At 38.3% G+C, this 26,990-nt stretch overlaps 1 protein-coding gene across 2 annotated transcripts in view; it reads right to left on the bottom strand.

Annotated features, from left to right (window-relative positions):
- Positions 1-26,990, bottom strand: part of NSF (N-ethylmaleimide sensitive factor, vesicle fusing ATPase) — a 143,118-nt gene that overhangs the window by 63,780 nt on the left and 52,348 nt on the right. For both annotated transcript variants that reach the window (XM_057715741.1, XM_057715742.1), the window contains exon 9: positions 527-726. In XM_057715741.1, coding sequence (XP_057571724.1) covers positions 527-726 — 200 coding nt within the window. The remainder of the gene's footprint in view (positions 1-526; positions 727-26,990) is intronic.

Genomic DNA, 26,990 nt, shown 5'->3' with positions numbered 1-26,990 from the left:
ATAATTAGTAAACTCTGGTTTGATTTTTAATTGATTTTATTTTCTTCTAAGATCCAAATCAAGCTTTCCTTTGAGACGTAACAACTTATATCTGTCACTCTACTGCTGAGTTGACTTGGTGGTAAGTAAACTAGCTTTCTGTACATGAATCTTACAAACACATAGTTGTACAAGTCCCTTTATGGATTTAATTTCTCTCTTTTAGGAAAAATGAGTTCAAGTCTCTGGAAGTAATGTGGAATAAAAATTTCACTTAAAAATATATTCACGATCTGTTTTTGCAAAACCTTTGGCTTATATAATCATCGGTCTTTGTATTATGAACATGTGGATACTGATATCTGGTCACAACGTGTACATCTCCCATAATCCCAGTTCAGTGACATAACTCGGTTCTAAATAAATTTTACCTGCAATTTCTTCAAAATATAAATCATGGCAACAAGTTTTCCACCATAACTCTGGGTTTCCATCATCATAAAAGTGATAACAAACTTTTACTAAATTATACTTATGTTAACATTACCCTCCTTTGCTCCTCTTCAGCATCAGCAAAGAGTTTACGAATGTTAGCCTCTGATTCTCCCACGTATTTGTTGAGGATTTCCGGCCCATTGACTACTTTAGGCTCCCTTGCATTCAACATCTTGCCAATCTGTCGAGCCAAGAGAGTCTTACCACAACCTGGAGGCCCATATAACAGGATGCCTTTAACATGTTTGCAACCTAAAAAGGAAAAGAAAACAGTCTTACATCAACTAACTAAAATCCAAGTAAGACATCAAAGCTTTCTTTCTTTCTTCACATGCAAGTTGGGAAAAATACAGCAATGGTATTAACATACATTAATATCCAGGTGCCATAAACACAACAAGAATGAACTGAAGCTCTTTTTAAAATAGAAAATCTACAAATAATTCCTATACCAGTACCAAGAGTTGAGGGGGAAAGCTGTCAATTAAAGGTCTTTGGAAAAGTATATTTGAACTATCACTTGGAACAAATACTTATAATTCTGAAAATGTCTCTTTGACCTAAATACCTAATTAGGAACTATTACTTCTTTTTCATTATCCTTTACTTTAAAGCCAGGGGTAAAAAACAGATCTGTTTTTAGGCAAGTTTAACCCAACACAAATCTATTATGATACAATAAGCTATGGAAACTATATCTTAGTCATAGAAATTACAGGTCTACCTGTCAATACAAGCACTTGAAGAAAGAGCAGACGTGTCTGAGTTGGGTGGGTATAGAGCAATCCACAGGATCCGGATGGATGTTACAGACTTTGTGGATAAAGCTGAATGCCCTATTTCAGGTGACTATGCCAAGCGAGAAACATGTTTTCTCAGAGCCACCAGGATGAAAATAAAAATGAAGCTTCAAAAGAATGGTATTCAATTCTTTTCCAGGCAACCATTGCTAAATGCCTTAAAGGTATCCTTAACAATAGCAAAATAGCAAGACTGATGATTTAGACTCCCTGGGATTTCTTTAGCCCACTCTGTACAAGCATTTCTTAAGATTAAGACGACTTTGGTTCTGTTTACTCACTCTAGGAATTTTCACCTATCTAGCAGTTTCACACTTAAAGATGCATGACTCTTTTCTTATCAGTTTTTAATTTATACTACACCAAAAAAAGCACTCTATGAAATAATGAATTCTTAGATTTCAAGTGTTACACTCAAAAACTACAGGTGAATAAGAAAATTTCTGGAAATGGAATACAGTGTGTTTTTATGGAAAATGTCCTCATTTGGAACAAAAGCCTTAAAAAATTATATCTTTAAGAAATTATGACAACACATTTAATGACTCACATAAAGGAAACCATAGATTCAACCAACTCTACTAGAAATTTTAGATTCTGAGGAGGAAGATACTTTGGGTTGCCAGTACAGCCACTGTTTCTATCTTTATTTCAAAAAAAGACCCCTCCCCTTTTTAAAAAAATGTTTATTTATTTGGTTGCACCGGGTCTTGGTTGCAGCATGTGGGCTCCTTAGTTGTGGCATGTGAACTCTTAGTTGCGGCATGCATGTGGGATCTACTTCCCTGACCAGGGATTGAACCCAGGCCTCCTGCATTGGGAGTGCAGAGTCTTATCCACTGTGCCACTAGGGAAGTCCCCAATACTCCCTTTTAAATCCTTGAAAGTAATGAGATCTGTGCTTACAGTCAGACTTTTAGAGACAAGGGCAACTTAGTGGAAACCCTTGAAGGCTTAGATTCTTAACCCTTCTCACCACAGAGTAAATTCTTGTCCTAAGAACTGTGGTCAATAAAATGTCTTTGCCCTTGTCTCACCCCTAGGGCATGAGGGATAAGGAGATAAGGGGATGAGCCTTGAGCTTCTCTTAGAGGCCAACACCACCAGGCACTGTCAGCAACCAAACCACTGGTTCCTAACCATCCTCTCCAAGCTAACTGATACTATCATGATTTGAAACTATTTGTATAACCATAGCAGAGCCAGGTGGTGGTGGTGGGAGTGAAACAGGCACATGGAGAGCAGAGCCAGAAAGGAGAAAATGAAGACTTGCTGAGTAACTACAAAGTACCAGACCTTAGCCCCATCTCCAATCTCTTAACCTTCTCCAAGTTTATCAACTTCCTTCTAACCACACTTCCTTCCATATTAAGCCATACTTTCTTTCAAGGACTCTCACCCCCCTCAGCATTCTTACACTTCTGTTATACCCACCCCATGAGCCCTGAACACAATATGGCTTTATTACACCTAAACACTGGCTACAGAGCATGGCCAGAGAAAATTACACCACTGGGCTGACTGATATCCTAACAGTTTCATGCTATTCTATTTCAGTTCTACTCTCACTCCTTTCTCTATATTGCATGCCACCCCTTACTTGTTTTTGTTCCTCTCCCATTCTCCTTAGTAATTATCCAGATCTTCATTGTTCTTTTCTCAAGCACTACCCATGCCATTCATTCTTAGAGATGATCTAGTCTCCTAGTTTGCATATTTAAAAAAAAAAAAAAAAAGACCATCAGGTATGAACTCCCTTCAGCTCTCTGCTTCTTTGTTTGGCCACATTTTTTTTGCCCCCCACCCCCTTTTTAAAAAACACTGCAAATTATTATTTCACAGTTCTTTAAGTGAGAAGTTTAGGTGGGTTTGGGTGACTCTGCTCCATTTTTCATTAGACTGAAATCAAGGTGTGGGCCAATGGGGCTCTGGGAAGAATCCATTTCCAAATTTATGTGGGTTGTTGACAGAATCTATTTTCTTGTGACTAATAAGACTGAGATCCCTGCTTCTGTGCTGGCTGTCAGCTAGGGGTTGGGATGATCTTTTCTCTTAGAAGCTGCCTACTTCCTTTTGATGCTTTCCATGTGGTCCCCCTCCAGCAAGTGACTGAGTTTCTCTTATGCTTCAGTTTGCTTCAGCTTCTCTTTCTGACACATCTCTCTGTCTCTTCTGCCTTAAACTACCTTATGTGATTATGTTGGGCCCACCCAGATAATTCAGGTTAATCTCCCTATCTTTTGATGAGGTTATTAGTAACCTTAATTACATCTCCAAACCGCTTTCACATCCCTGCCTCTTTATCCACAAATTTATCTGCAGCCATCTCTATTCTCAACCTCAGCATCAGTTCTCAAGGGAGGAGTTTCCTTCCTCTTCTCCAAGATTCAAATTGCAATTTTTTGTTTATATACTTTCTTCTCTACTAGACTGTGAACTATTCAAGGGCAGGTACTGTCTCATCAATCCTGAATTGCAAACACCCAGCCTAATGCCTAGCACATAATATATACTCAATAAATGGCTGATTAAGTAAGTTGCTGACTCTCTTCCCACAAAACTCAGAGAGAATGAGAGAAAAGATGGTTTTTTAAAAATTACGTGAAGCTCTTAAATTATGAACAATATTTACTTTCCTGGCAGAACTAATTTAAACACCTAAAAAACATCTTTACAATGACTGGAACTTTACAAATTCAGCAAGAGAAATTATATAATATATAAATACTAGGTTCTTAACTCTGTAACTCCGTTTCTGTATGTGGGAAATGCTCAATTTAATGTTTTGAATTAAATTGCCTGAGATGTTATAAGATAAATAACCCACAAAATATTACCATGAAGTTTGAGAGAAAGAGATAAAATGCACATCCGTGGAACTTATATATAATACAGATGTGTGCAATTACAGAATCTATTCAATATAGCATCAATAGGAATGTCACAGAAGCTCTAGTCTGCATTAGAACCATAATTCTTTTAGGATATCAAGAAAGCACATCAAAAATATACACTGACATGTGAAGATTTTCAAAATTCACTTCCACAAAGGAAGCTATTCCTTGAATAAGCAGTGGAATGGGACTTTGTTATTACTATTATTATCATAGCCTTTTCTGACTTATTAAATAAGCATCGGTCTCTAATTTTAAATGAGTCATAAAAACCCTTCATAAGTAATTCCATTCAACAAAAGTGTATTGAGCTCCTGTTTGGACTAGGCATGAAACTAGGTGTTTGGGATACAGACATGAAAAAGGCAGTCCCCTATCTGCAGGCCATTTCTGATTTAGTAGGAGAGACAGAAATAAAAATAGGTTATCTACAATATAATATGACATTATCAGAGATGTGTATGAAATGTTTTTGGAACCTAGCCAAGAGAGACTGATTCTGCCAGAGTGATGGCAGAAAATGAGGGATGGACACAAAGGGAGAGGTACCATACAGTCTGAGCCTTGAAGGACAGTTCGAGGTTCACGGTTGGGCAAGGAAGGGAAATGGCACCCTGAAGAGAGAGATTAGCATTAGATTAGGTATAGCGGTATGGATCTAGAAGCCGTCCTCTTGAAACAGCCAGTCATCATCTTCTGTGGCTGAGAGCCTTGGAGGTGAGTGTCTGAGTAAGGGGCTGACAGACAGGTTCCCAACTAAGGAAGGCCTTGACGCCATGCCCAGGAGTTTTTAATTTGTTTCATAAAAACCCGGAGGTTTTTAATCAGGGAGGATACACGAGATGTGTGTTTAAAAACTAACTCTCGCGGTAGAGAACAGGAAGGACTAGAGAACAAAGATCAGAGGGTGGGAGTCTAGTTGGAGGAATGTTCTTAACCTTTTCCTGAGGACACTGCCTCACTGGCTGGCTCTGGATTTTTGCCAATTAAGCTTTCTTATCCCTCGAAGTCCTTTGGAAGCACATGAACAACTGGGTCCAGAGGCCTCAAAGGCCTCCTCCCTACTGATGCCCAGCTTTCCCCTGAGCTTCTCCAGGACATTAAGGCCTAGCTCTGATGCTGGGGAGCCTCTGATCTCTGGCTGCTGGACTGTCTGACTGCCGAGCTGTACTGATTGCTGTTGCTTTTCTTTTCCCCCTTTATGTCTTACATGCCCCCTCACTATTCACAGATCAGTTCCCTGGTTTGGGAACTACATAGCAAAGGGCAGACATAGAAGAAGGAGAAATCAGTGGAACTGACTTGTGTAAAATGTCATATTCTCTCATTCTATCTGTTACTTTCTTTCCCATGGAATAGCCTAATGGATCTCTCCAGAAAAATGCCCAGGTACAAAAATTTGCATGCAATTTTGAGAAGATTCTTAGATCCTCTGAGGTCCAATCACGGAGTTCAAATTGAAAATCCCTGTATGTACTACTGAAATAATCGAGACAAGAGACGAGGAATGGAAAGAGGTAATAATCATAAGAAATAGTAGTAAGCAAAGAATGGAAGATAGGGGAGATAGTCATCAGAGCTTAGAGACCAAACGAAAATAAGAGAAAGAGGAAGAGTCAAGGACAACCTTAAGGTATCTAGCCTGGGCACATGGGAAAAATGACAGTAATCTCAGAAAATAACCAAGAAAGTTAGCAAGAGGAAATCATAAAACTTTGTTTTTCGCTATAAGGCATTTGAGATCTGGGCAGTAATGGCCATCAAAAAAGACTTGTTGAAAGCTCAGAAAAGATATCAGAATTACTGGTTCAATTTTGAATGCCTGCCCTGGGCACATGAAAACGCTCAAAAAGCTTTAAGCAGAGGAATGCGACAACAAGGACAAATGCTCCAGAGACAGAGGATGAGGCCCGGAAAGAGAACATTAGATTTAAATATCAGAAAGTTCATGCTGATCTGGGTCAGATCATTTTGGGTTGAGGTAGAAGAAGGAAGCTAAGTAGTATAAGCAGGAACAGACAGAGATCACACTTTCAGAAACTCTGGCAACAAAGAGGAGAGATTTAAGGAGATAGTTGCAAGGAAACCTCTTCTGAGACTAGTTAAGTAATGAGAAAAGGACGTAAGCTGAGGTTATGTCTCTTGGGTTTCGTTTACTATGTGAAGCAGAGGCTCAGGTCATCTACAAAGTGCAGGATGAGATGATATTGGGAAAGATGGTAAAGGTTTGGAAAGAATGTGGGGAATTGGTAAAATGTGTGGGGAAATGTGCTTGAGCAGACAGATGCCATAGGGAAGTGAACTCAGCATATAAAATTCAGGTCACTGAAGGAGTCTCCTCTTTGTTGTAATTATATAAGCAACTTAAAGTGTTAGGTAAGGTGTAGGTTCTTACTCAATTCCATAAATATAAGTTTTTATAATTTGTAAGAATCTTGACTTTTTTGGTTTTAACCATCTCTTTTTTTCAAAACTAAATCTTAAAGTTTAGCAACACAAGGTAAATAAAAGTATTAAGTTAATTTAATTTAAAGTCTATTATCTAATTTTCAAGTCTGTTATCTAATTTTAGCTCAAGTCTATTATCTAATTTTCTATCAAAAAAAAAAATCCAAAACTATCACATGGTCTGTTCTCAACATTCTCCCTCCATTTTCCACAAAGTTTGAGGCTTTAATCTTCATTTCTAAGTCACTCTCACCTTTTCTCCTTTCTCCATAACTTACATAAGTAAAAACTAACATGGGCTAGTAGTATAATCAAATATGGTGCCAAAGCATTTCTTCTCTTCATTTCCTGAGTTCGGTTATTTAACTGCTCATTTTATTAACTGCTCTTGTTAATCATCTTCCTAAAAATACCTAATTTTTATCTGGATGAGACACAAACATAACACCTCTTAGTTACAATAACATAAAAAAAGGTGGTAGTGAAAAGCATAATTCAAAATGGCCAAAAATGGCTTTATATACTTGGTTTTGGAATATAAGTTGTTAATTATATTGGAATATAGGAGTAAATGAAGTTCTATGATATCATGTTCTTTGATTCAGTCAACAAATGCTACATTTGGAGGTTCTCTTCTGATTATTTCTATTTTCTCAGTGAAATAAAGATTCCAGCTCATCAGCTGCTGGCGAGGATGGAAGGAAGGAAGAGGTGGTGCTGAATATTTGAGAAGAATGGAGACAAACTAGTCATCTCAGAGGGCAGGGGAGGAAACAGATGAGACTAAGGAAACACAACCCTTCTTGGCCTTTTGGCTAAGATCAAGTGTAGACTAAGGAAATGTAGAAGGAATACCAGGAAATACTGATTCCAAGAAATACTGAGGGCTCGCTTGAGATTTGGTTCTTAAATTTAAAGTGAGATCAAACACCATGGTTTTGTATATTTCTTAAGCCAGGTAGGTGAGAAACACTTGACACACACAGAGAATGAGGAGCAAGGCTGTTAAGGGTGGATGTGAGGAGGGTAAAGGTGATAGGCCATGGAATCTAAGCTGGGTAAAGGTGACAAAAAGGCTGGGAAGTGACAGAGTACATTAACTGGACGGTCTCATGAGATCAGACTTGCTGGAGGTGGGGGAAGGGGTATGCTAGAAGAAAGCAAGGAGAAACTGGGAGGTGGCTAGAGAGCAAGATGCTTATAACTGAGATCCCCAAAGTGGTGGTTATTGGTAAACGGTGCGGTCTTGGGTATGACCAACAAGTGAGCGGCTGAAACGGAGTGAAAGAAAAGTTAAATGGAAATGAGGACTCCAAAGAACTGTGAAGATAGACTGTTGAACAAATCACCAACAAGAATACTAAAGTCACCAATGACACATGGATAAATAAAACAATGAAGATTACAGTTGAGGAGCAAGTAAGCCAGACAACTTATTTATCTGGCTCCCCTGTTCATTCTTCTCTAGCACGGTTTCTCTTGTTCTCTTCCATTTTGTTCTCCATATGTTAGGGACAAAGAAAAGTATTAATGTCTATTAATATATCACTATGTAACAGGCATTAATAACGGTACAAATAATATAAAATGCCAAGGAAATAAACACAGCAAATGGTAATGCCATTGTTCACTAAGGATTTAAGTGAACATGACACTGGAACCTCACTATAAGACCACATTCTGTAAATAATTAGTATAGGGCTTGTTCGTATCTCATTCTAGAGCCCTTGTCATAAAGTATTTTTAATGATTTCCTAGAATATGAACCGCAAAGCTGCATTTCAATTATATTTCACAACAGATGTTTGTCAAATGGATGAAAGCACGACTTGTGGCACCTGCCAGATAGGTGAGGATTGACTGGATTAAGTGCATTAGGAAATAAATCAAGTGAAAAAATCTCTAAAGAACATTAAAAATTACTGAGAGTCCCATTTTTCTGACCCATGATTCTTAGACTTAGATTTCCAAAACTAGCTAAACAACTTCTTCTTTTAAAAAAAACTGGAGATTGGTGTTGTCATTGGGTTGCTTAGTTTTTATTTTGCAAGGTAAAGGTTTCTTAAACAAACAAACAAAAAATCAAACCTGACATCTTCTATCACCACCATTTCATATAAAAAAATATACTGTAATATCAAAAGGCAGGATGGACATAATCTCAGAATAAAGGACAGTTTTTTGTATTAAATCAACTCAAGAGTGGGGGCTCTGGAGTCAGTTTGGCTGGATTCAAGTCCTGGTTCTTCCACTTACTAGCTGGAAATAATAATAGCAACTATTTCAGAAGATAATTATTAGGAAGATTAAGTATAATGCATATAAGGCACTTAAATTACTTCCTGGCACATAGGAAGAGCTCATATATATTGGCTTAACTAATATTAGCTTATTTTTTATCACCTTGCTATAGAGGAATAATGAAATGGAACCAGACTCCCAACTCTTATGAGAATTAGATCATTGTTAGGTAACTGAAAAGCTTGAAAATAAATGACAATCTTGCTTGTGAAATTCTTTCTGAGACTATTGTGACCATATGGCTCCTTAAACACTTTATCCTAAACATGACGGTCGAACATCACAAATTATAGTACCCATTCCATTGATGAATCTCAAACTCCAAATTAACACTGTAGTAAATGAGCTGTAACACAGTAGTTTCACAAAGATTTTACCAGTGTTCAGTAGGGCAGGATTCTCTGTAGCTTGAGTCTCTCTCTTCCCCAAGGGATTAGTATCAGTCAGTCCTGCCTGCTTCTCTTATGCCTTAGGCAGAATTCAATTCATACCTATTTCTCAAGCCTTTCAACCTCACTTAGGGTCAATACGTAGCTGTATCCATAAAAACCAAGCTACCATGACTATCAGTTCCACATGTACACATCCTTCTATCATCTTTCTCCCCAACCCGTTCTATTACAATTAATATGTTTCTTTTCCAAAGTTCCCCTTATCTTCCCAATTGCACCCACTTTCATAGTCCTTAGCTACCAGATATTAGAAAGCTGCCACTCCTCTTTCTTAGAGGGGCACACACCTTACTCTGCTGGCACTCCCCTGGGATGATCTGGTTCTACTGAGAGGAACTGGGGCTATTTCTGGGTTCTTCACTCAAAAGGGTATTTGCAATGCTAGATTACCACTGCCCATCCTTTGCCTCTTAGTTTGAGGTAGATTAGTATGATATGCACTTCTCACTTTAATTCTAACTACCACTCTCTCAGTTGAATTAGCAATTCTCCAACAATGTGTAAATTTGCAATACTGTTTCAGCCCCAGGTATTGATATGCAGCAATTTTAATCATACAAATTTTGGTGGGGAGAATTTTAAGAGGCTCTAAGGTGTGTGCTATGAATAGCTTGAAATGACTTTTGATCTAAAACTCTAAATAGAATAAGACCTTATCCATTATAATAAGGCTTATGTAGCTCCTCTGATAAAAAATAATACATGAAAATATGTGTAAGAGATCTAATGTACTAATTGTAATCCTTCTTAAAACAGCTCAGTGAAAAATAAGTAGCCTATTTCTGCAGTAAAATGAATAAAGAGTAAAGTTTAACATTTATAATCTTTCAAATATTATCCATAAAAGTGACAAATTTATATTTGCTAATCTCTTCAATTTTAAAATGCACTGAATTTTCTTTGTTTTCCTGAGATTATATCAGAGGCAAGCTGCACTGAGGGAAAAATGTCAGACAACTTTTAGGTAGCCAAAAGAAAAACTTATAGCAAACACTAATTTTACACAAGAGTAAGCAGAATGATAATAAATTAGGAGTGATCTCTATCAAATTTGCATCAGGAAAAAGACTTTAATTTATTCTGTGGGAAACATTACCTATAAAGAGAGAGAAGTGTGAAGTGGGTTTTGTGATGTTTAAAGGGGAATCCCAAGTAGCTTCCAGCTCAAATGCAGACAGATTCACCCTGTTTGCCAAAATAGGGAGGCTATCAACACACTAGCGGCAAGTCAGGACATATTTACAAATCTTGCAAGCGTCTCTCTGCAGTTGCGCAAACCAGATTTGAATCCTTATTTTTAAATCATGCATGCACTTGCAGCAAATATGATCACAAGTTAACATTAACATTTTATCTTTTAAAGTCTGCATAATTCTAACTTCTCCTAGAATTATGAATATTTTCTTAGTTCTATTCAACTTATTTTAGTAGTACAATATGATTATTTATGCTAAGAAACAGTTTTGAATTTTCCAACCATGCAGTGAGGACTTGGAGCATAACTTCCATCAACTTTTTGTTTGTGTCGAAGTTTGGCAACCAACCTCTAAAACAAGTTATCTACATTTGCTTAGCTGGGCACTTAGCAAATCTTTAAGAAAAGGAAATACTTAAGACTAAAAACACAACTTCTGACCCCATTCGGGCAGTCAGGTCTTTGATCACCCATTCTCTGGGTATCATTTTGTCTAGTAGAGAACTGCTGTTGCCCCATCAACTTTAAAATGCCAAGGGCACCTTGAGTTCCGTTATGATAAAGTTTAAAAGGCCTGTGCCCTGAGCACTAAGCAGCTATGCAGGATGCCTACCACCTGACTGGTCTAGATCCAAATTAGTCACCTGAGATTCAATAGATCTTCTCATTAGATAGCCTAGAACTAAAGATGGGGCATGTGTAGCAACTCTTCAAACTAACCTTTGCTGACACCCCCACCCTTTTATACTCCCTCAGAGGGTGTGACCTGGTATTTCACAAATTCTTGATGAAAGATCATGCTTCCACTGCAGCAGGTCCTGCCTTGCTGCCATCTGGCAGGATGTATCCTTACTAGTTTCAGAATTTTACAGCCTTTTCTTTCTTCTTTTTTCCCCCTCTGTCCCTTAGCTTTAAACTCATTTTGCTTGCTATTCTATAAGGTCTCTGCTTCAGACTAGCAAATATCTTGTTTTCTCTAGCAGAAAACTTAGTCTTTCTTCTCCTACACCTGGAACTTCTACTGTATCAGTAAATGTTCTTCTGTTCCTCAGAAGTCACTTCCTTAATGAATGCCACCTAACTCTGAGCACATCTAAGTCTGTTTAACATTACTGAGCTCTAACCACATCTTTGGGTTCTATGCTTAAATACTTACAGTAGCAGCTGTCAAACTTTAACATGCATCAACCTCCAATGGAGCTTCTTAAAAATGCAGATTTCCAAGCTCTACTCTTAGAAATCTGAATTCATTAAATCTGGAGTGGAGCTGGGGAAGCTATTTAACAAGCACCCTTCAGGTGATTCTAATGTGGACCAGAGGACACCGAGAAATATCATTCATAGTCATAACTGACACTACATTAGGCTGAGTTCCTACGTTTTTATTTTATTTAGTGTACATGTTCTATAGCCTCAGTTAAATCATAAGCTAATAAGGATACCTTTTTTATTCCTTGACAAGTTGCAGCTGTAGAAGAGCAAAGAGCTATTCTAATAAGATAAAAGTTATCAAGAATAAATGTAAGGAACTTCCCTGGTGGTCTACTGGTTAAGACTCTGTGCTTCCACTGCAGCGGGCACAGGTTTGATCCCTGGTCAGGGAACTAAGATTCCACTATGCTGTGTGGCTCGGCCAGAAAATTAAAAAAAAAAAAAAAAAAAAAAAAAGAATAAATGTAAGATTTCTATACTTGAGTACAGCTGGGGGAGATACAGTTTTGTGAGAGATGACTTGTGGGTTTTACTCAACAATAAATTTGGTATGAGTCAAGATAGAATGTGGATGTTAAAAATGTTAACGCAATTTCAGTCTGCATTAAAAGAAGATAGATGTTTTGAACAAAGGCTGGATAGTTCTGGTCTACTATATAACAGGGACCACATGTGCAGTACTCCAAGTACTCCACTGATTTTTGAGTTTCACAACTTAAGGCAAACATACACAGATGTTAAAGTTCAGAGAAATGAGAACAGACTTGTAGAAGGCTAAGCAACAAGTTATAAAAGGATTTACTAAAAGAACCAATCAAGCTGGGAGTCTTAGCCTAGAGAAAACATGAATCTGAGAAGAGTTTAGGTCTGGACAGAACAGCTTTCTTCACATACTTAAAGGGCTTTCATAGGGAAGCAGGATTATCCTTGTTCTATACAGTCTTAGGGGGAGAACTCGAGTTTGCAGCAGAAGCTATGAGGACATATGTCTCATCGTAAGTTAAGGAAAATTCAAACCAACAGTTGCCCACAAAATGGAAAACAGTGTTCAGAGAGAATGAGTTTCCTGTCACTAAAGGAATTCAAGCTTAGCCTAAGGAAATTGGCAGAAGTTATTCAGAAATGGAGAGAAAATTTAAACAAAAGACAAGTATGTGAATTAAATTACTTTTAAGATCCCTTGCAATGCTGAGATTCTATAATTCCTTTGATATTCTCTGATAGGATCAGCTAATTTTGCAAAGACAGTAAGATCTGAAATAAATATTCCAGATGGGAACCAAGAAGGAGACCAAAGACTAGGAAGATAATAAAGAGGCTGCTGTTATAATTCAAGTGTAATTTACTGAAGGTTTAAAAATGGTAAGAGGAATGATCCAAAAAACAAAGCAGAACAAAATTAGGAAAAGTTAATCATGGATTTGAAAATTAGGAGTAGTCAATAATGGCACACATGAGTACAGCCAACTGATCTTTGACAAAGAATCAAAGGCAGGGACTTCCTAGGTGGCGCAGTGGTTAAGAATCCGCTTGCCAATGCAGGGGACATGGGTTCGAGCCCTGCTCCAGGAAGATCCCACATGCCGCAGAGCAACTAAGCCCACGTACCACAACTACTGAGCCTGCGCTTTAGAGCCCATGAGCCACAACTACTGAAGCCCATGTGCCTAGAGCCCTTGCTCTGCAACAAGAGAAGCCAGAGCAATGAGGACCCGTGCACCACAATGAAGAGCAGCCCACACTTGCCGCAACTAGACAAAGCCTGTGTGCAGCAATGAAGACCCAACACAGCCAATAAATTAATTAATTAAAAAAAAGAATCAAAGGCAATACAGTGGAGCAAAAATAGTCTTTTCAAAAAAATTGTGCTAGAACAACTGGACATCAACACGCAAAAAAAAAAAAAAAAATAGATCTAGACACAGACTTTACACTCTTCACAAAAATTAATGCAAAATCAATCACAGACAAATGTAAAACACAAAACTATAAAAGTCCTAAAAGATAACACAGGAAAAAACCTAGACGACCTCGGATATGGCAGCTGCTTTTTAGATAGAACACCAAAGGCATGATCCCGAAAGAAAGAATTGATAAGCTGGATTTCATTAAAAGTAAAAACTTCTGCTCTGTTAAAGACAAGGTCAAGAGAGTGAGAACACAAGCCAGAGAATGAGAGAAAATATTTGTAAAAGACTCATCTGATAAAGCATCATTATCCAAAATACACAAAGAACTCTTAAAACTCAATAAGAAAGCTACCCAATTTAAAAATGGGCCAAAGACCTTAACAGACACTTTACCAAATAAGATAAACAGATGGCAAATAAGCATATGAAAAGATGCTCTACATAACAGCTTATCACAGAAATGCAAATCAAAACAACAGTGAGATTTCACTACATACCTATTAGAATGGCCAAAACCCTGAAGATTGACAACACAAATGCTGGTAAGGATATGGAGCATGGAATTTTCATTCATTGTTGGTGGGAATGCAAAATAGTACAGGCACTTCGGAAGATACTTTGGCAGGTTCTTATAAACCTAAACATACTCTTTCCATTTGATCCAGCAATTGCACTCCTTGGTATTTACCCAAAGGTGTTGAACATTTATCTCTAAATGAAAACCTGCACATGGATGTTTACAGGAGCTTTATTCATAACTGCAAAACTTGGAAGCAACCACGATGTCCCTCAGTATGTGAATGAATAAACAAACTGTGCAACATCCAGACAATGGAATATTATTCAAGACTAAAAAAAATGAAGTATCAAGCGACAAAAAGGCATGGAGAAACTTAAATGCATATTACTAATCTGAAAAGGCTACTATACGACATTCTGAAAAAGACAAAACTATGGAGACAGTAAAAACATCAGTGGTTGCCAGGGATGGGTGGGGGTGGCACAGAGTATTTTTAGGGCAATGAAAATACTCTGTATGATACCATAATGATGGATACACATCATTATATCAAAACATTTGTTCAGACTCAGAGAATGTACAACACCAAGAGTAAACTGTAATGTAAACTATGGACTGTGTGATTATGACATGTCAAAGTAGGTTCATCGATTGTAACAAAGGTACCACTCCGGTGGAGGCTGGTGATAGTGGGGGAGGCTGTGCATGTGTGGGAACAGGGAGTATACAGGAAATCTCTGTACCTGCCCCTCAATTTTCCTGTGAGCCTAAAACTGCTCTAAAAAAAAGTCAATTAAGAAATGCATGCAAAGCACAAATGATATGATTGCTAAACGATTAATATCCAACATATATAAATACCTCATACAACTCAACATCAAAAAAACAAACAACCCCATGGAAAAATGGACAGAAGAACTGAATAGACATTTTTCCATAGAGCAATAAATGCAGATGGCCAACGGTCACATGAAAAGATGCTCAACATTGCTAATCATCAGGGAAATGCAAATGAGAACCACAAGAGATATCACCTCCTACCTGTCAGAACGGCTATCAACAAAAAGTACACAAATAACATGTTGCCAAGGACGCAGAGAAAAGGGAATCCTTGTACACCACTGGTGGGAATGTAAATTGGTGCAGCCACTGTGGAAAACAGTCTGGTGGTTTCTCAAAAAACTAAAAATAGAACTACCATATGACCCAGCAACTCCACTCCTGGGTGTATATTCAAAAAAAATGAGAACACCAATTTGAAAAGATAAATGCACCCCAGTGTTCCTAGCAGCATTATTTACAACTGCCACCTAAGTGCTCGTCAAGATGAATGGATAAAGATGTGTGCGCGCGCACGTGTGTGTATGTATATACACACACATACACAATGGACTATGACTCAGCCATAAAAAAAGAACAAAATTTTGCCATTTGCAGCAACATGGATGGGCTTAGAGGGCATGATGCTAAGTGATATCAGTCAGATTGAGAAAGACATACTGTATGATATCACTTATATGTGGAATTTAAAAAATACAACTAGTGAATATAACAAAAAAGAAGCAGACTCACAGATACAGAGAACAAACTACTGGTTCCCAGCGTGGGGGAAGGGGAGGGAAGGGGCAATATAGGGACGGGGGAGTGGGAGGTACAAACTATCGGGTATAAGACAGGTTCAAGGACGTATTATACAACATGGGGAATAAAAGGAATCCAAATTGGAAAAGAAGACAAATTGTCACTCTTTGCAGATGACATGATATTATATATAGAAAACCCTAAAGACTCTACCAGAAAACTGCTAGCACTAATCGATGAATTTAGTAAAGTAGCAGGATACAAAACTAATGCGCAGAAGTCTCTTGCATTCCTATACACTAACAATGAAAAAGCAGAAAGAGAAATTAAGGAAACTCTCCCATTTACCATTGCAACAAAAAGAATAAAATACCTAGGCACAAACCTGCTTAAGGAGGCAAAAGACCTATATGCAGAAAACTGTAAGACACTGATGAAAGAAATCAAAGACAATACAAACAGATGGAGAGACGTACCATATTCTTGGATTGGAAGAATCAACATCGTGAAAATGACTGTACTACTCAAAGCAATTTACAGATTCAACGCAATCCCTAGCAAATTATCAATGGCATTTTTCACAGAACTAGAACAAGAAATCTTACGATTTGTATGGAAACGCAAAAGATCCCGAATAGCCAAAGCAATCTTGAGAAGGAAAGATGGAGTTGGTGGAATAGGCTTCCTGACTTCAAACTATACTACAAGGCCACATTGATCAAGACAGTATGGTACTGGCACAAAAACAGAAAGGACGATCAATGGAACAGAATAGAGAACTCAGAGGTAAGCCCAAGCACATATGGACACCTTATCTTTGACAAAGGAGGCAAGAATATACAATGGAAAAAAGACAGCCTCTTCAATAAGTGGTGCTGGGAAAATTGGACAGCAACATGTAAAAGAATGAAATTAGAACACTTCCTAACACCATACACAAAAATCAACTCCAAATGGATTAAAGACCTACATGTAAGGCCAGACACGATAAAACTCCTAGAGGAAAACATAGGCAGAACACTCTTTGACATACATCAAAGCAACATCCTTTTTGACCCACCTCCTAGAATCATGGAAATAAAATCAAGAATAAACGAATGGGACCTCATGAAACTTAAAAGCTTTTGCACAGCAAAAGAAACCATAAACAAGACTAAAAGGCAACCCTCAGAATGGGAAAAAATAATTGCCTATGAAACAACGGACAAAGGATTAACCTCCAAAATATACAAGCAGCTCATGCAGCTTCATACCAAAAAAGCAAATAACCCAATCCACAAATGGGCAGAAGACCTAAATAGACATTTCTCCAAAGAAGACATACAGATGGCCAACAAACACATGAAAAGATGCTCAACATCACTCATCATCAGAGAAATGCAAGTCAAAGCCACAATGAGGTATCACCTCACACCAATCAGAATGGCCATCATCACAAAGTCTGGAAACAACAAATGTTGGAGAGGGTGTGGAGAAAAGGGAACTCTCCTGCACTGTTGGTGGGACTGTAAGTTGGTACAGCCACTATGGAAAACAATTTGGAGGTTCCTTAAAAAACTACAAATAGAACTACCATATGATCCAGTCATCCCACTCCTGGGCATATACCCAAAGAAAACCATAATCCCAAAAGAAACTTGTACCATCATGTTTATTGCAGCACTCTTTACAATAGCCAGTACATGGAAGCAACCTAAATGCCCATCAACAAATGAATGGATACAGAAGATGTGGCATATATATACAATGGAATATTACTCAGCTATAAAAAGGGATGAGATGGAGCTATATGTAATGAGGTGGATAGAACTACAATCTGTCATACAGAGTGAAGTAAGTCAGAAAGAGAAGGACAAATATTGTATGCTAACTCACATATACGGAATCTAAAAATGGTACTGATGAACTCAGTGACAAGAACAAGGACGCAGATACAGAGAATGGACTGGAGAACTCGAGGTATGGGAGGGGGCGGGGGGTGAAGGGGAAACTGAGAAGAAGCGAGAGAGTAGCACAGACATATATATACTACCAACTGTAAAATAGCCAGTGGGAAGTTGTTGTATAACAAAGGGAGTCCAACTCGAGGATGGAAGATGCCTTAGAGGACTGGGGCAGGGAGGGTGGGGGGGACTCGAGGGGGGGGGCGTCAAGGAAGGGAGGGAATATGGGGATATGTGTATAAAAACAGTTGATTGAACCTGGTGTACCCCCAAAAAAATAAAATAAAATAATAATAAAAAAAAAAAAATAAAAAAAACTACAAATAGAACTACCATATGATCCAGTAATCCCCCTATTGGGCATATACCCAGAGAAAACCATAATCCAAAAAGAAACATGTATCATAATGTTCATTGTAGTACTATTTACAATAGCCAGGACATGGAAGCAACCTAAATGCCCATCAACAAATGAATGGATAAAGAAGATGTGGCATATATATACAATGGAATATTACTCAGCTATAAAAAGCAATGAGATGGAGCTATATGTAATGAGGTGGATAGACCTAGTCTGTCATACAGAGTGAAGTAAGCCAGAAAGAGAAAAACAAATATTGTATGCTAACTCATATATAAGGAATCTAAAAAAAATGGTACTGATGAACCCAGTGACAGGACAAGAATAAGGATACAGATGCAGAGAATGGACTGGAGGACATGGGGTTGGGGGGGGGTGGGGGGGCGAAGGGGAAGCTGGAATGAAGTGAGAGAGTAGCACGGACATATATATACTGCCAACTGTAAAATAGAGAAGTTGCTGTATAACAAAGGGAGATCAACTCGATGATAGGAGATGCCTTAGAGGGCTGGGACGGGGACGGTGGGGGGGGGAGTTTCAGGGGGGAGTTGCGGGAGGGAGCGGATATGGGGATATGTGTATAAATACAGCTGATTCACTGTGGTGTACCTCATAAGCTGGTACAAGAGTGTAAAGCAATTATATTCCAATAAAGAGCTTTAAAAAATAAATAAAATAAAATAAAATAAAATAAAATAAAATAAAATAAAATAAAATAAAAGCTCAAGTTGAAGACCTAAAAAAACAAAACAAAACCAAACCATGGGGAATATAGCCAATGTTTTGTAATTATTGTAAATGGAAAGTAACCTTTAAAATTATAGTAAAAAAGTAGAAAAAAGAAAAATTAAAAAAAAAAAAGCATGCAAAGCAAAGATAAAAGGGAAGAAAACATGACTCCAAGGGACTAGAGAATAAAGGTGACTGGGAAGAGAGAATTATTTGTGGGGTGGCAAAAAAAATGTTTAATAAATGTAACAAAGTTCTGAACATTTCAAGAATTCATTTCAGTAAGAATTCTAACGGGAGATGTTGAAAGTATTTGGAGATACAGTCATACGTTACATGCAGTAAAGGTGATCTAAAAATCACCACTAAATGCTTGGGCAAAAGGAAATCAGCCCCCAGAAAATAGTGAAGCTGATTCTAGAGAATGGGTAGGGTGGCTTTATATCCAAGTTGTGAAATCTAGAAAAAAAAACCCAATAATAAATCAACTCATTTGAAATGCTGACTCAAGAAGCCTAAAGAGCACCAGACTGGGAGTAAGGCAACCTGCATCCTAGCCCCTACTTAAATAAATTGTTTACCCTCCTGGGGCCCCAATGTCCTCATCTACGAAATAAGAATGACAAGCTTTTAAATAACCTTTTCTCAAACTGGTGTTCCTTGAAACATTAATAGTTGTATCTTTATGTAAGCATGTTTGTAAAGTAACGTTAAGTAAATTTGGAAAATGTCAGAATAGATAATTTCTACAGTCTCCTACTTGGTCTGATTTTGATTCAAATTAATGTATTTAAATCTAATATATCTACAGGTATATGATCTACTTTTGATTATCTCAGAGAGAGAAGTATCAAACAATGCAAAATGGGTGACAATCCTTTTGAGAAAATTTCATACCTTGACAATGGCAACTGAGAGCAGAAAGCAAAGGGTCTAGTAGCAAGAGGGGCAAAAACTGAGAAAGGAGTGGATAATTAAAGTAATAAATGTAAATAATGTCTTTCATTCTGTTTGTCTATCCTTCTAAATGACCTTTTCCTTCAAATTCTTAGACAAGTTGCTAAAAATAGAAATACTCAACTACAAGTCAACCTATTTGATTTTTTTAAAACTCATTTTTAGGCAAAATGGAGAAAAGGATTCAATCTTTTGACTCTGGCAATAAACTTTATTTATGTTACACAGTGCCTACCTGGAGTCATTACTATATATAAGACGGATATGAATTTTGAACAGCTGAGTTCTATCTCATTTAGTACGACACATGATCAGCTTTCTGTAGCCAGATAAAGAAAGATCAGACTACAGAGAATTTGTGACATAGTAAAGTGGGTCTTCCTATCTCCCTTTTTCTAAGCTCTTCACAGCCACAGTTGGTTGCCTAAATGAAGAGTTAGAGAGGAAGTCAAAGTAACGAACTAGCAGACAAAAAAAGCAAGAAGAACCAATAAAGAGAAGTTTTGTAGAAAAAGTGCAGTAACACAAGAAATGTGTCAGGCAAAAAAGTAGTAGTTGTGGGTCACCATGGAAATGTCCCCGGAATGCACTAATAATCTGCAATTTGGGTAATTCTTCTATGTATATGTGAGATTTGACTGAATATATCTAATGTGTGGATTAGCAGCAAACTAATTATAGGTTTATCCTATAGTAACCACTCATTATCAAAAGGCTCTTAAGCCTTGCTAAGTTTTCTCTCTCATGACATGATTCTAGGTAGATTTTAAAAAAATCAAAGCACTTCTAAAAAATTATATCATGGATAAATTCAAGTAAATACATGTATAAACAATACATAAGTTCAAGCTACGGGTGTGTGTACCTTTATATATAAGTTTTCAGTCACTCTGGAATAAGAACAGGACTCAAACTATTACTTGCCCAGAGAAAAGATACTGTAATTAAAACCAGGGGAATTAGTGAAGAACTCAAAGAAATAAATCTTTGCGTACTGGACTCATTAAATACAACTTTCAATGTCGAATTTTAACACTATTAGTGAAACGGTACATGGAAGGGATTTACTGTTGTCTAATTTCTTTGAAAAATCTGAAAGAACATTACGTTATTTATTTAAAATGCAAAAGCAAAACCCAAGGGGGTTCCCTGGTGGTGCAGTGATTAAGAATTCGCCTGCCAATGCAGGGGACGTGGGTTCGATCCCTGGTCCGGGAAGATCCCATATGCCAATGAGCAACTAAGCCCGTGCACCACAACTACTGAGCCTGCGCTCTGGAGCCCGTGAGCCGCAATTACAGAGCCCATGTGCCACAAATACTGAAGCCCACGTGCCTAGAGCCCGTGCTCTGCAATAAGAGAAGCCACCACGAGAGGCCTGAGCACCACAACAAAGAGTAGCCCCCACTCACTGCAACTAGAGAAAGCCCGCATACAGCAACAAAGACCCAACACAGCAAATAAATAAATAAATAAATCAATTTTAAAAAAAGCAAAACCTAAATTTCCTGCAGGTTTTTTTTTTTTTAATTATGAACATATTATCAAAGGTAGATTGCTCAAGGTAAAAAACTACATGGAACTCTGAGAAAAGTCTTGTTTGAATCATGACAGAAGTACTCTCCTAAACAGTAACGTGTTATGTTCTGGGTGGTTTTTTGTTAACTTTATTGTTAATTCTTTCTTCCACTTCCCTCCTACAACAACCTCTTCTCTATCGTGTCTATCAAGATGGTGGTTGTTTTTCAAGTCAGTATACCACATACAAGATTTATATAAGAAAGTGATACAGCATTTAATAGCTCTTCTCTGATGGAACGTGATAAAAAGTAAATATAAATCAGCCAAAGTATGAGATCACAAAGAAAACATATTTCTAGGTGTCCCCTTGACTACCTTATCAACAAACACTGTTCAAAATGGGTAATTACAAAATAGCATAAGAGGATAATCTAAGGCGTAAACAATTTTGAACAGCAACCAAAGTTTAAGGAGATATATCTAAACACGTGATTAAAGGGAAGAGATTAAAGATTTCTGTCTATTATAAAAGTACTTTTTGGCAATATAATCATACCAACTACCATCTACGTAGTGTTTCACAGTGAGCAAGGTACTATGTTAGAAAATTTATACACATTGATGCCATACTGACAATAAACCTACAAAGTAAATAATTTTGCAGGTGAGGGTACCAAGACCTAGAGTTTCGGGCCCAGGGCCATACAAGTGATAAGTGGTAATAATGGCAGACTCAAAGTGAGCCTTGTTGGTGTGCCCAAGAGTCTTCTTAATGTTGAGGAAGAGATGCCAATTTACCAGTACAGGGCTTATCTAGATACAATTTTGCTAATACTATTTATCTTAAAAAAAAAAAAAAATTTATCTGCATGTTCTTGCTTGGAAAAAATCCCAAGAAAGGCCACAGAACAATGACTAGTGTGATCCTATTTAAACAGAAAAATAACCTATACGTGAGTACAGACAGTCAAAAATACATATGTGTATAAATGCCTAAGCAAAATACTTTCCCCCTTCTTATTTCTATAGTCTAGTTCCATTTGGGGCCAATACAAGAGGCCTTTCCCAGATTAGGAAGGAACCTAAGATGATCAACATAGATTTAGTAACTTTTAAAGACATGGCTCAAGTCTTTACTCCTTTAATGCATCTGCCCCTTCCTCATACTGCCTGCTTTGCTAATTTGGTGCACAATGTACCTGATACTTCACACAGTATTGCTCTGGGATGTGCAGGTATAGTCTTAGTCCCAAATACACTATAAGCATCTTGAGGGCAACACCTGGGTCTAACTATCTAAGTGTTCTACAACTGAGATTAATCACGTTCTTGGCGTTTATTCATTTCCTGAAAACTTATACCATAAGCCAGGCACCAGCACAGGAGCATGACAGACACGAGTAACCAAATAAGCAAGGTCTCTTCCTCACTGAATTTATATTATGCTCATGGGGGGTAGGGGCATGGGTGGGGGAGGGGCTGGAATATATGTAATAAGCAATTATGCAAAAATGTCATAATGCATAAAAAACATAGGGAATTACTGGAACACCTAGGAGGAGCACTCAAGTCAAGGCATTCTGAAAAAAGTGAGATCAAAGCTGAGGCCTAAAGGATGAACAGGAGTTGGATAAAAAGGTGGTGAAAACGTACCCTCAGATATAGCGGTAAGAGACAGTAGCATGGCAAATTAGAGGAACCGAAAATAGCACAGGTTGGTTGGAACCCAGACCATGGGGGAGGGGGCACCGGCTGAGAGAGGGGGCGGGAACACTTGGCAGGGGCCAGACCACATAGGGCTTGTAAGCCACGGAAGGAGTTAAGGAGAGCTACTAAAGAGTTTCAACCAGCGGAGTGACAGGATCAGACTTGCCTTTTTATAAAAATCGCTCCAGTTACAGTGTGGAGAATGGATTAGAGAAGGGCAAGGCTGAAGGCTTAAGGCAGCAATTCAGGCAAGAGATAATGGTGGCCTGAAGGAGGGCAGTGGTGGGGGAGATGGGGAGAACTGGACAGACCTGAGATTCTGAGGAGACTGCAGCTCTGACAGGAAATGGGAGGTGAGGGAAAGAGACGCATTAAAGGGGGTGCCCAGGTTCTCAGCTAGAGCATCGCCTGAGCTAGAAAACAGAAGTACGTTTGGGGAGGATGGCGGAGCAGCTGAATAAGTTTGCCTGAATTTACTGTATGACCATGAGACAGCCAAGAGGTTATGCTGCTAAAAATCCAGAGCTCTAATTTAAGACTGTGATGGAATATGTATATTTGAGAGTTAATGGCATGAAGATGCTGACTGAACCTAAGGAAATGGATGTGATCAATTTGGGGGAGAACAGTTAAGAGTGAGGAAAAGAGTAGCTCTAAGAAGACTCCTGAGGAACTCCACTGTAAAGGACACAAAAGAGACTGAGAAGGGACAGCCAGAGAGGTAAAAGGAAGATCAGAAATCCTTGGAGGGAGAGAAACCAAGTAATGAGGTTATTTCAAGAAAGAGTAGTCCACAGTGTGTTTCTTAAAGTGTGTAGATTGACTGCAGCTCGTCTTCAGTAAATAAAAGTGTCAGTAATTCTTCCTTTCTATCCTCAATTCAGCTTCCAGTTTCTTTTTTTCCTCAATATATATTTTTTTAATTTTTAAATTTTATTTATTTTTTGGCTGTGCTGGGTCTTCTTTGCTGCACGTGGGCTTTCTTTGTTGTGGTGAGTGGGGGCTACTCTTCATTGCGGTGCACAGACTTCTCACTGCGGTGGCTTCTTTTGTTGCAGAGCACAGGCTCCAGGAGTGAGGGCTTCAGTAGTTGCAGCACGTGGGCTCAGTAGCTGTGGCTCACGGGCTCTGGAGTGCAGGCTTAACAGTTGTGGTACTTGGGCTTAGCTGCTCTGCAGCATGTGGGATCTCCGCAGACCAGGGATTGAACCCTTGTCCCCTGCATTGGCAGGCGGATTCTTAAGCACTGTGTCTCCAGGGAAGTCCCACCTAGTTTCTTTTTGTGGTGATGAAAATACATGCAATGACTATTCTCTACTCCCCCAAAATGAGGTCCTCCTGATTTTCTTATTTCTAACATTTTTTCACTGAGACCTGAGTCTCACCTCCAATTCTGTCACCACAGTAACTAAGGACCAAACTCAGCCAATTTCATCTTTGTAACTGTTTTCACATCTTTTCTTCCCTTTCCATTACTACTGTCACCATCCTAGTCCAGGTTCTAAGCACCACATAACTGAACAATTATGGTCTACTGGTCTCCCACTATTCCATCTTTCACCTCTGCTCTAGAACAATGCTTTTCACACAGAATAACTATATTAATTATCTAAAATATTAACTTTAATTGCTTTATTCCACTGCTGAAAATTCCCCAAAGATTTTCCATTATAATTGTTCAAAACTTTCATTCATTTAGCAAATATTTTTTTTATCCCCCGCCAATCCTCCTCGCTTTCCCCACTTGGTGTCCATGTGTTTGTTCTCTACACCTGTGTCTCTATTTCTGCCTTGCATTTCCTCTTTCACAGTTGTTAGCATTTGCCTTAAGTATTGAGGTGCTCCTACACTGGGTGCATATATATTTATAATGGTTATCTCCTCTTCTTGGATGGATCCCTTGATCTTTATGTAATGTCCTTTCCTGTCTCTTGTAACATTTTTTATTTTGAAGTCTATTTTATCTGATATGACTGTTGCTATTCCAGCTTTCTTTTGATTTTCACTTGCGTGGAATATCTTTTTCCACCCCCTCACTTTCAGTCTGTATGAGTCCCTAGGTCTGAAGTGGGTATCTTGTAGACAGCATATATATGGGTCTTGTTTTTGTATTCATTCAGCCAGTCTGTGCCTTTTGGTTGATGCATTTAGTCCATTTACATTCAAGGTAGTTATTGATATATATGTTCCTATTACCATTTTCTTAATTGTTTTGGTTTTGTTTTTATAGGTCCTTTTCTTCTCTTATGTTTCCTGCTTAGAGAAGTTCCTTTAGCATTTGTTGTAGGGCTGGTTTGGTGGTGCTGAATTCTCTGAGCTGTTGCTTGTCTGTAAAGCTTTTGATTTCTCCATCGAATCTGAATGAGATCCTTGCTGGGTAGAGTATTCTTGGTTATAGGTTCTTCCCTTTCATCACTTGAAATATATCATGCCACTTCCTTCTGGCTTGCAGGGTTTCTGCTGAGAAATCAGCTGTTAACCTTATGGGAGTTCCCTTGTATGTTATTTGTTGTTTTTCCCTTGTTGCTTTTAATAACATTTCTCTGTCTTTACTGTTTGTCAATTTGACTACTAAATGTCTTGGCGTGTTTCTCCTTGGGTTTATCCTGCCTGGGACTCTCTGTGCTTCCTGGACTTGGGTAGCTATTTCCTTTCCCGTGTTAGGGAAGTTTTCAACTATAATCTCTTCCAATATTTTCTCGGGTCCTCTCTCTCTCTCTTCTCCTTCTGGGACCCCTACAATGTGAATGTTGGTGCCGTTTAACATTGTCCCAGAGGTATCTTAGGCTGTCTTCAGTTCTTTTCATTCTTTTTTCCTTATTCTTTTCCACATCAGTGATTTTCACCATTCTGTCTTCCAGGTCACTTATTCGTCCTTCTGCCTCAGTTAATCTGCTGTTGGTTCCTTCTAGTGTATTTTTCATTTCAGTTATTGTGTTGCATATCTCTGTTTGTTTGCTCTTTAGTTCTTCTAGGTCTTTGGTAAACTTCTTGATCTTTGCCTCCAGTCTTTTGTCAAAGTCCTGAATCATCTTCACCATCATTATTCTGAATTCTTTCTCTGTAAGGGTGCCTATCTCCTCTTCATTTAGTTGTTTTTCTGGGTTTTTATCTTGTCCCTTCATCTGGTACAAAGTCCTCTGCTTTTTCATTTTCTCTCTCTTCCTGTGGCTGTGGTTTTCAGTTCCACAGGAGGAAATACTGCTGATACTGCTTGATACTGCTGTGTGCCCTCTTGTGGAGGAAGCTATCTGGGAGGCTCGTGTGTGCTTCCTGATGGGAGAGACTCCATTTAGCAAATATTTATGTAGGGCAGTACTTCTCAAACTCTCTATGCTAAGATCCAGTTTTGTTTTTTTTTCCTTCTAAGTTTTCAACCCATTGCAGACCAATATTTTTGTAAAATACAATAAAAAATGTGGTACTGTTAAATTAATAAAAAAAAGTTTCTAAATTCTTATTCTCAATTTTGATATTTATCTTATCATGGACTGATAACAATGGTTCATGGTCCAGTAATGATCTATAGACGATATTCCAAACAGCCCAGATGTTGATACCACATGGATAAAAAAAAACATTACAGTTGTGCCTTCAATGCATAGGCTCAATGCAGAGCAATTTTGCCATTTAGGGGAGACATTTTTGATTGTCACATGGGAGAAGGAGGGAACTACTGGCATTGAGTGGACAGAGGTCACAGATGCTGCTAAATATCCTATAATGAACAGGACAGACCCTCCCCCACCCCCCACCCCAAGAATTATCCAGCCAAAAATGTCAAAAATGCCAAGGTTGAAAAACTCTGTTTTACAAGTGTAATGCAAATGAATAATTAGAAGACATTAAGAACAGAGCTATACTCTAAATATATACAAGGTGCAGGGGACGCATAAGAGAAGCATCTGAGTCTGCCTGGACGGTTAAATGGACAGTACTTACTGAAGAAAGTCCTCATCTCCCGATTCATAGCTTTCCACATCCC

The sequence above is a fragment of the Hippopotamus amphibius genome, chromosome 17 (genome assembly GCF_030028045.1).
Source record: "Hippopotamus amphibius kiboko isolate mHipAmp2 chromosome 17, mHipAmp2.hap2, whole genome shotgun sequence".
In the NCBI taxonomy this organism is placed as follows: Eukaryota; Metazoa; Chordata; class Mammalia; order Artiodactyla; family Hippopotamidae; genus Hippopotamus; species Hippopotamus amphibius.
The sequence above is the reverse complement of the archived record's forward strand: the minus strand, read 5'-3'. Positions and strand labels throughout refer to the sequence as shown.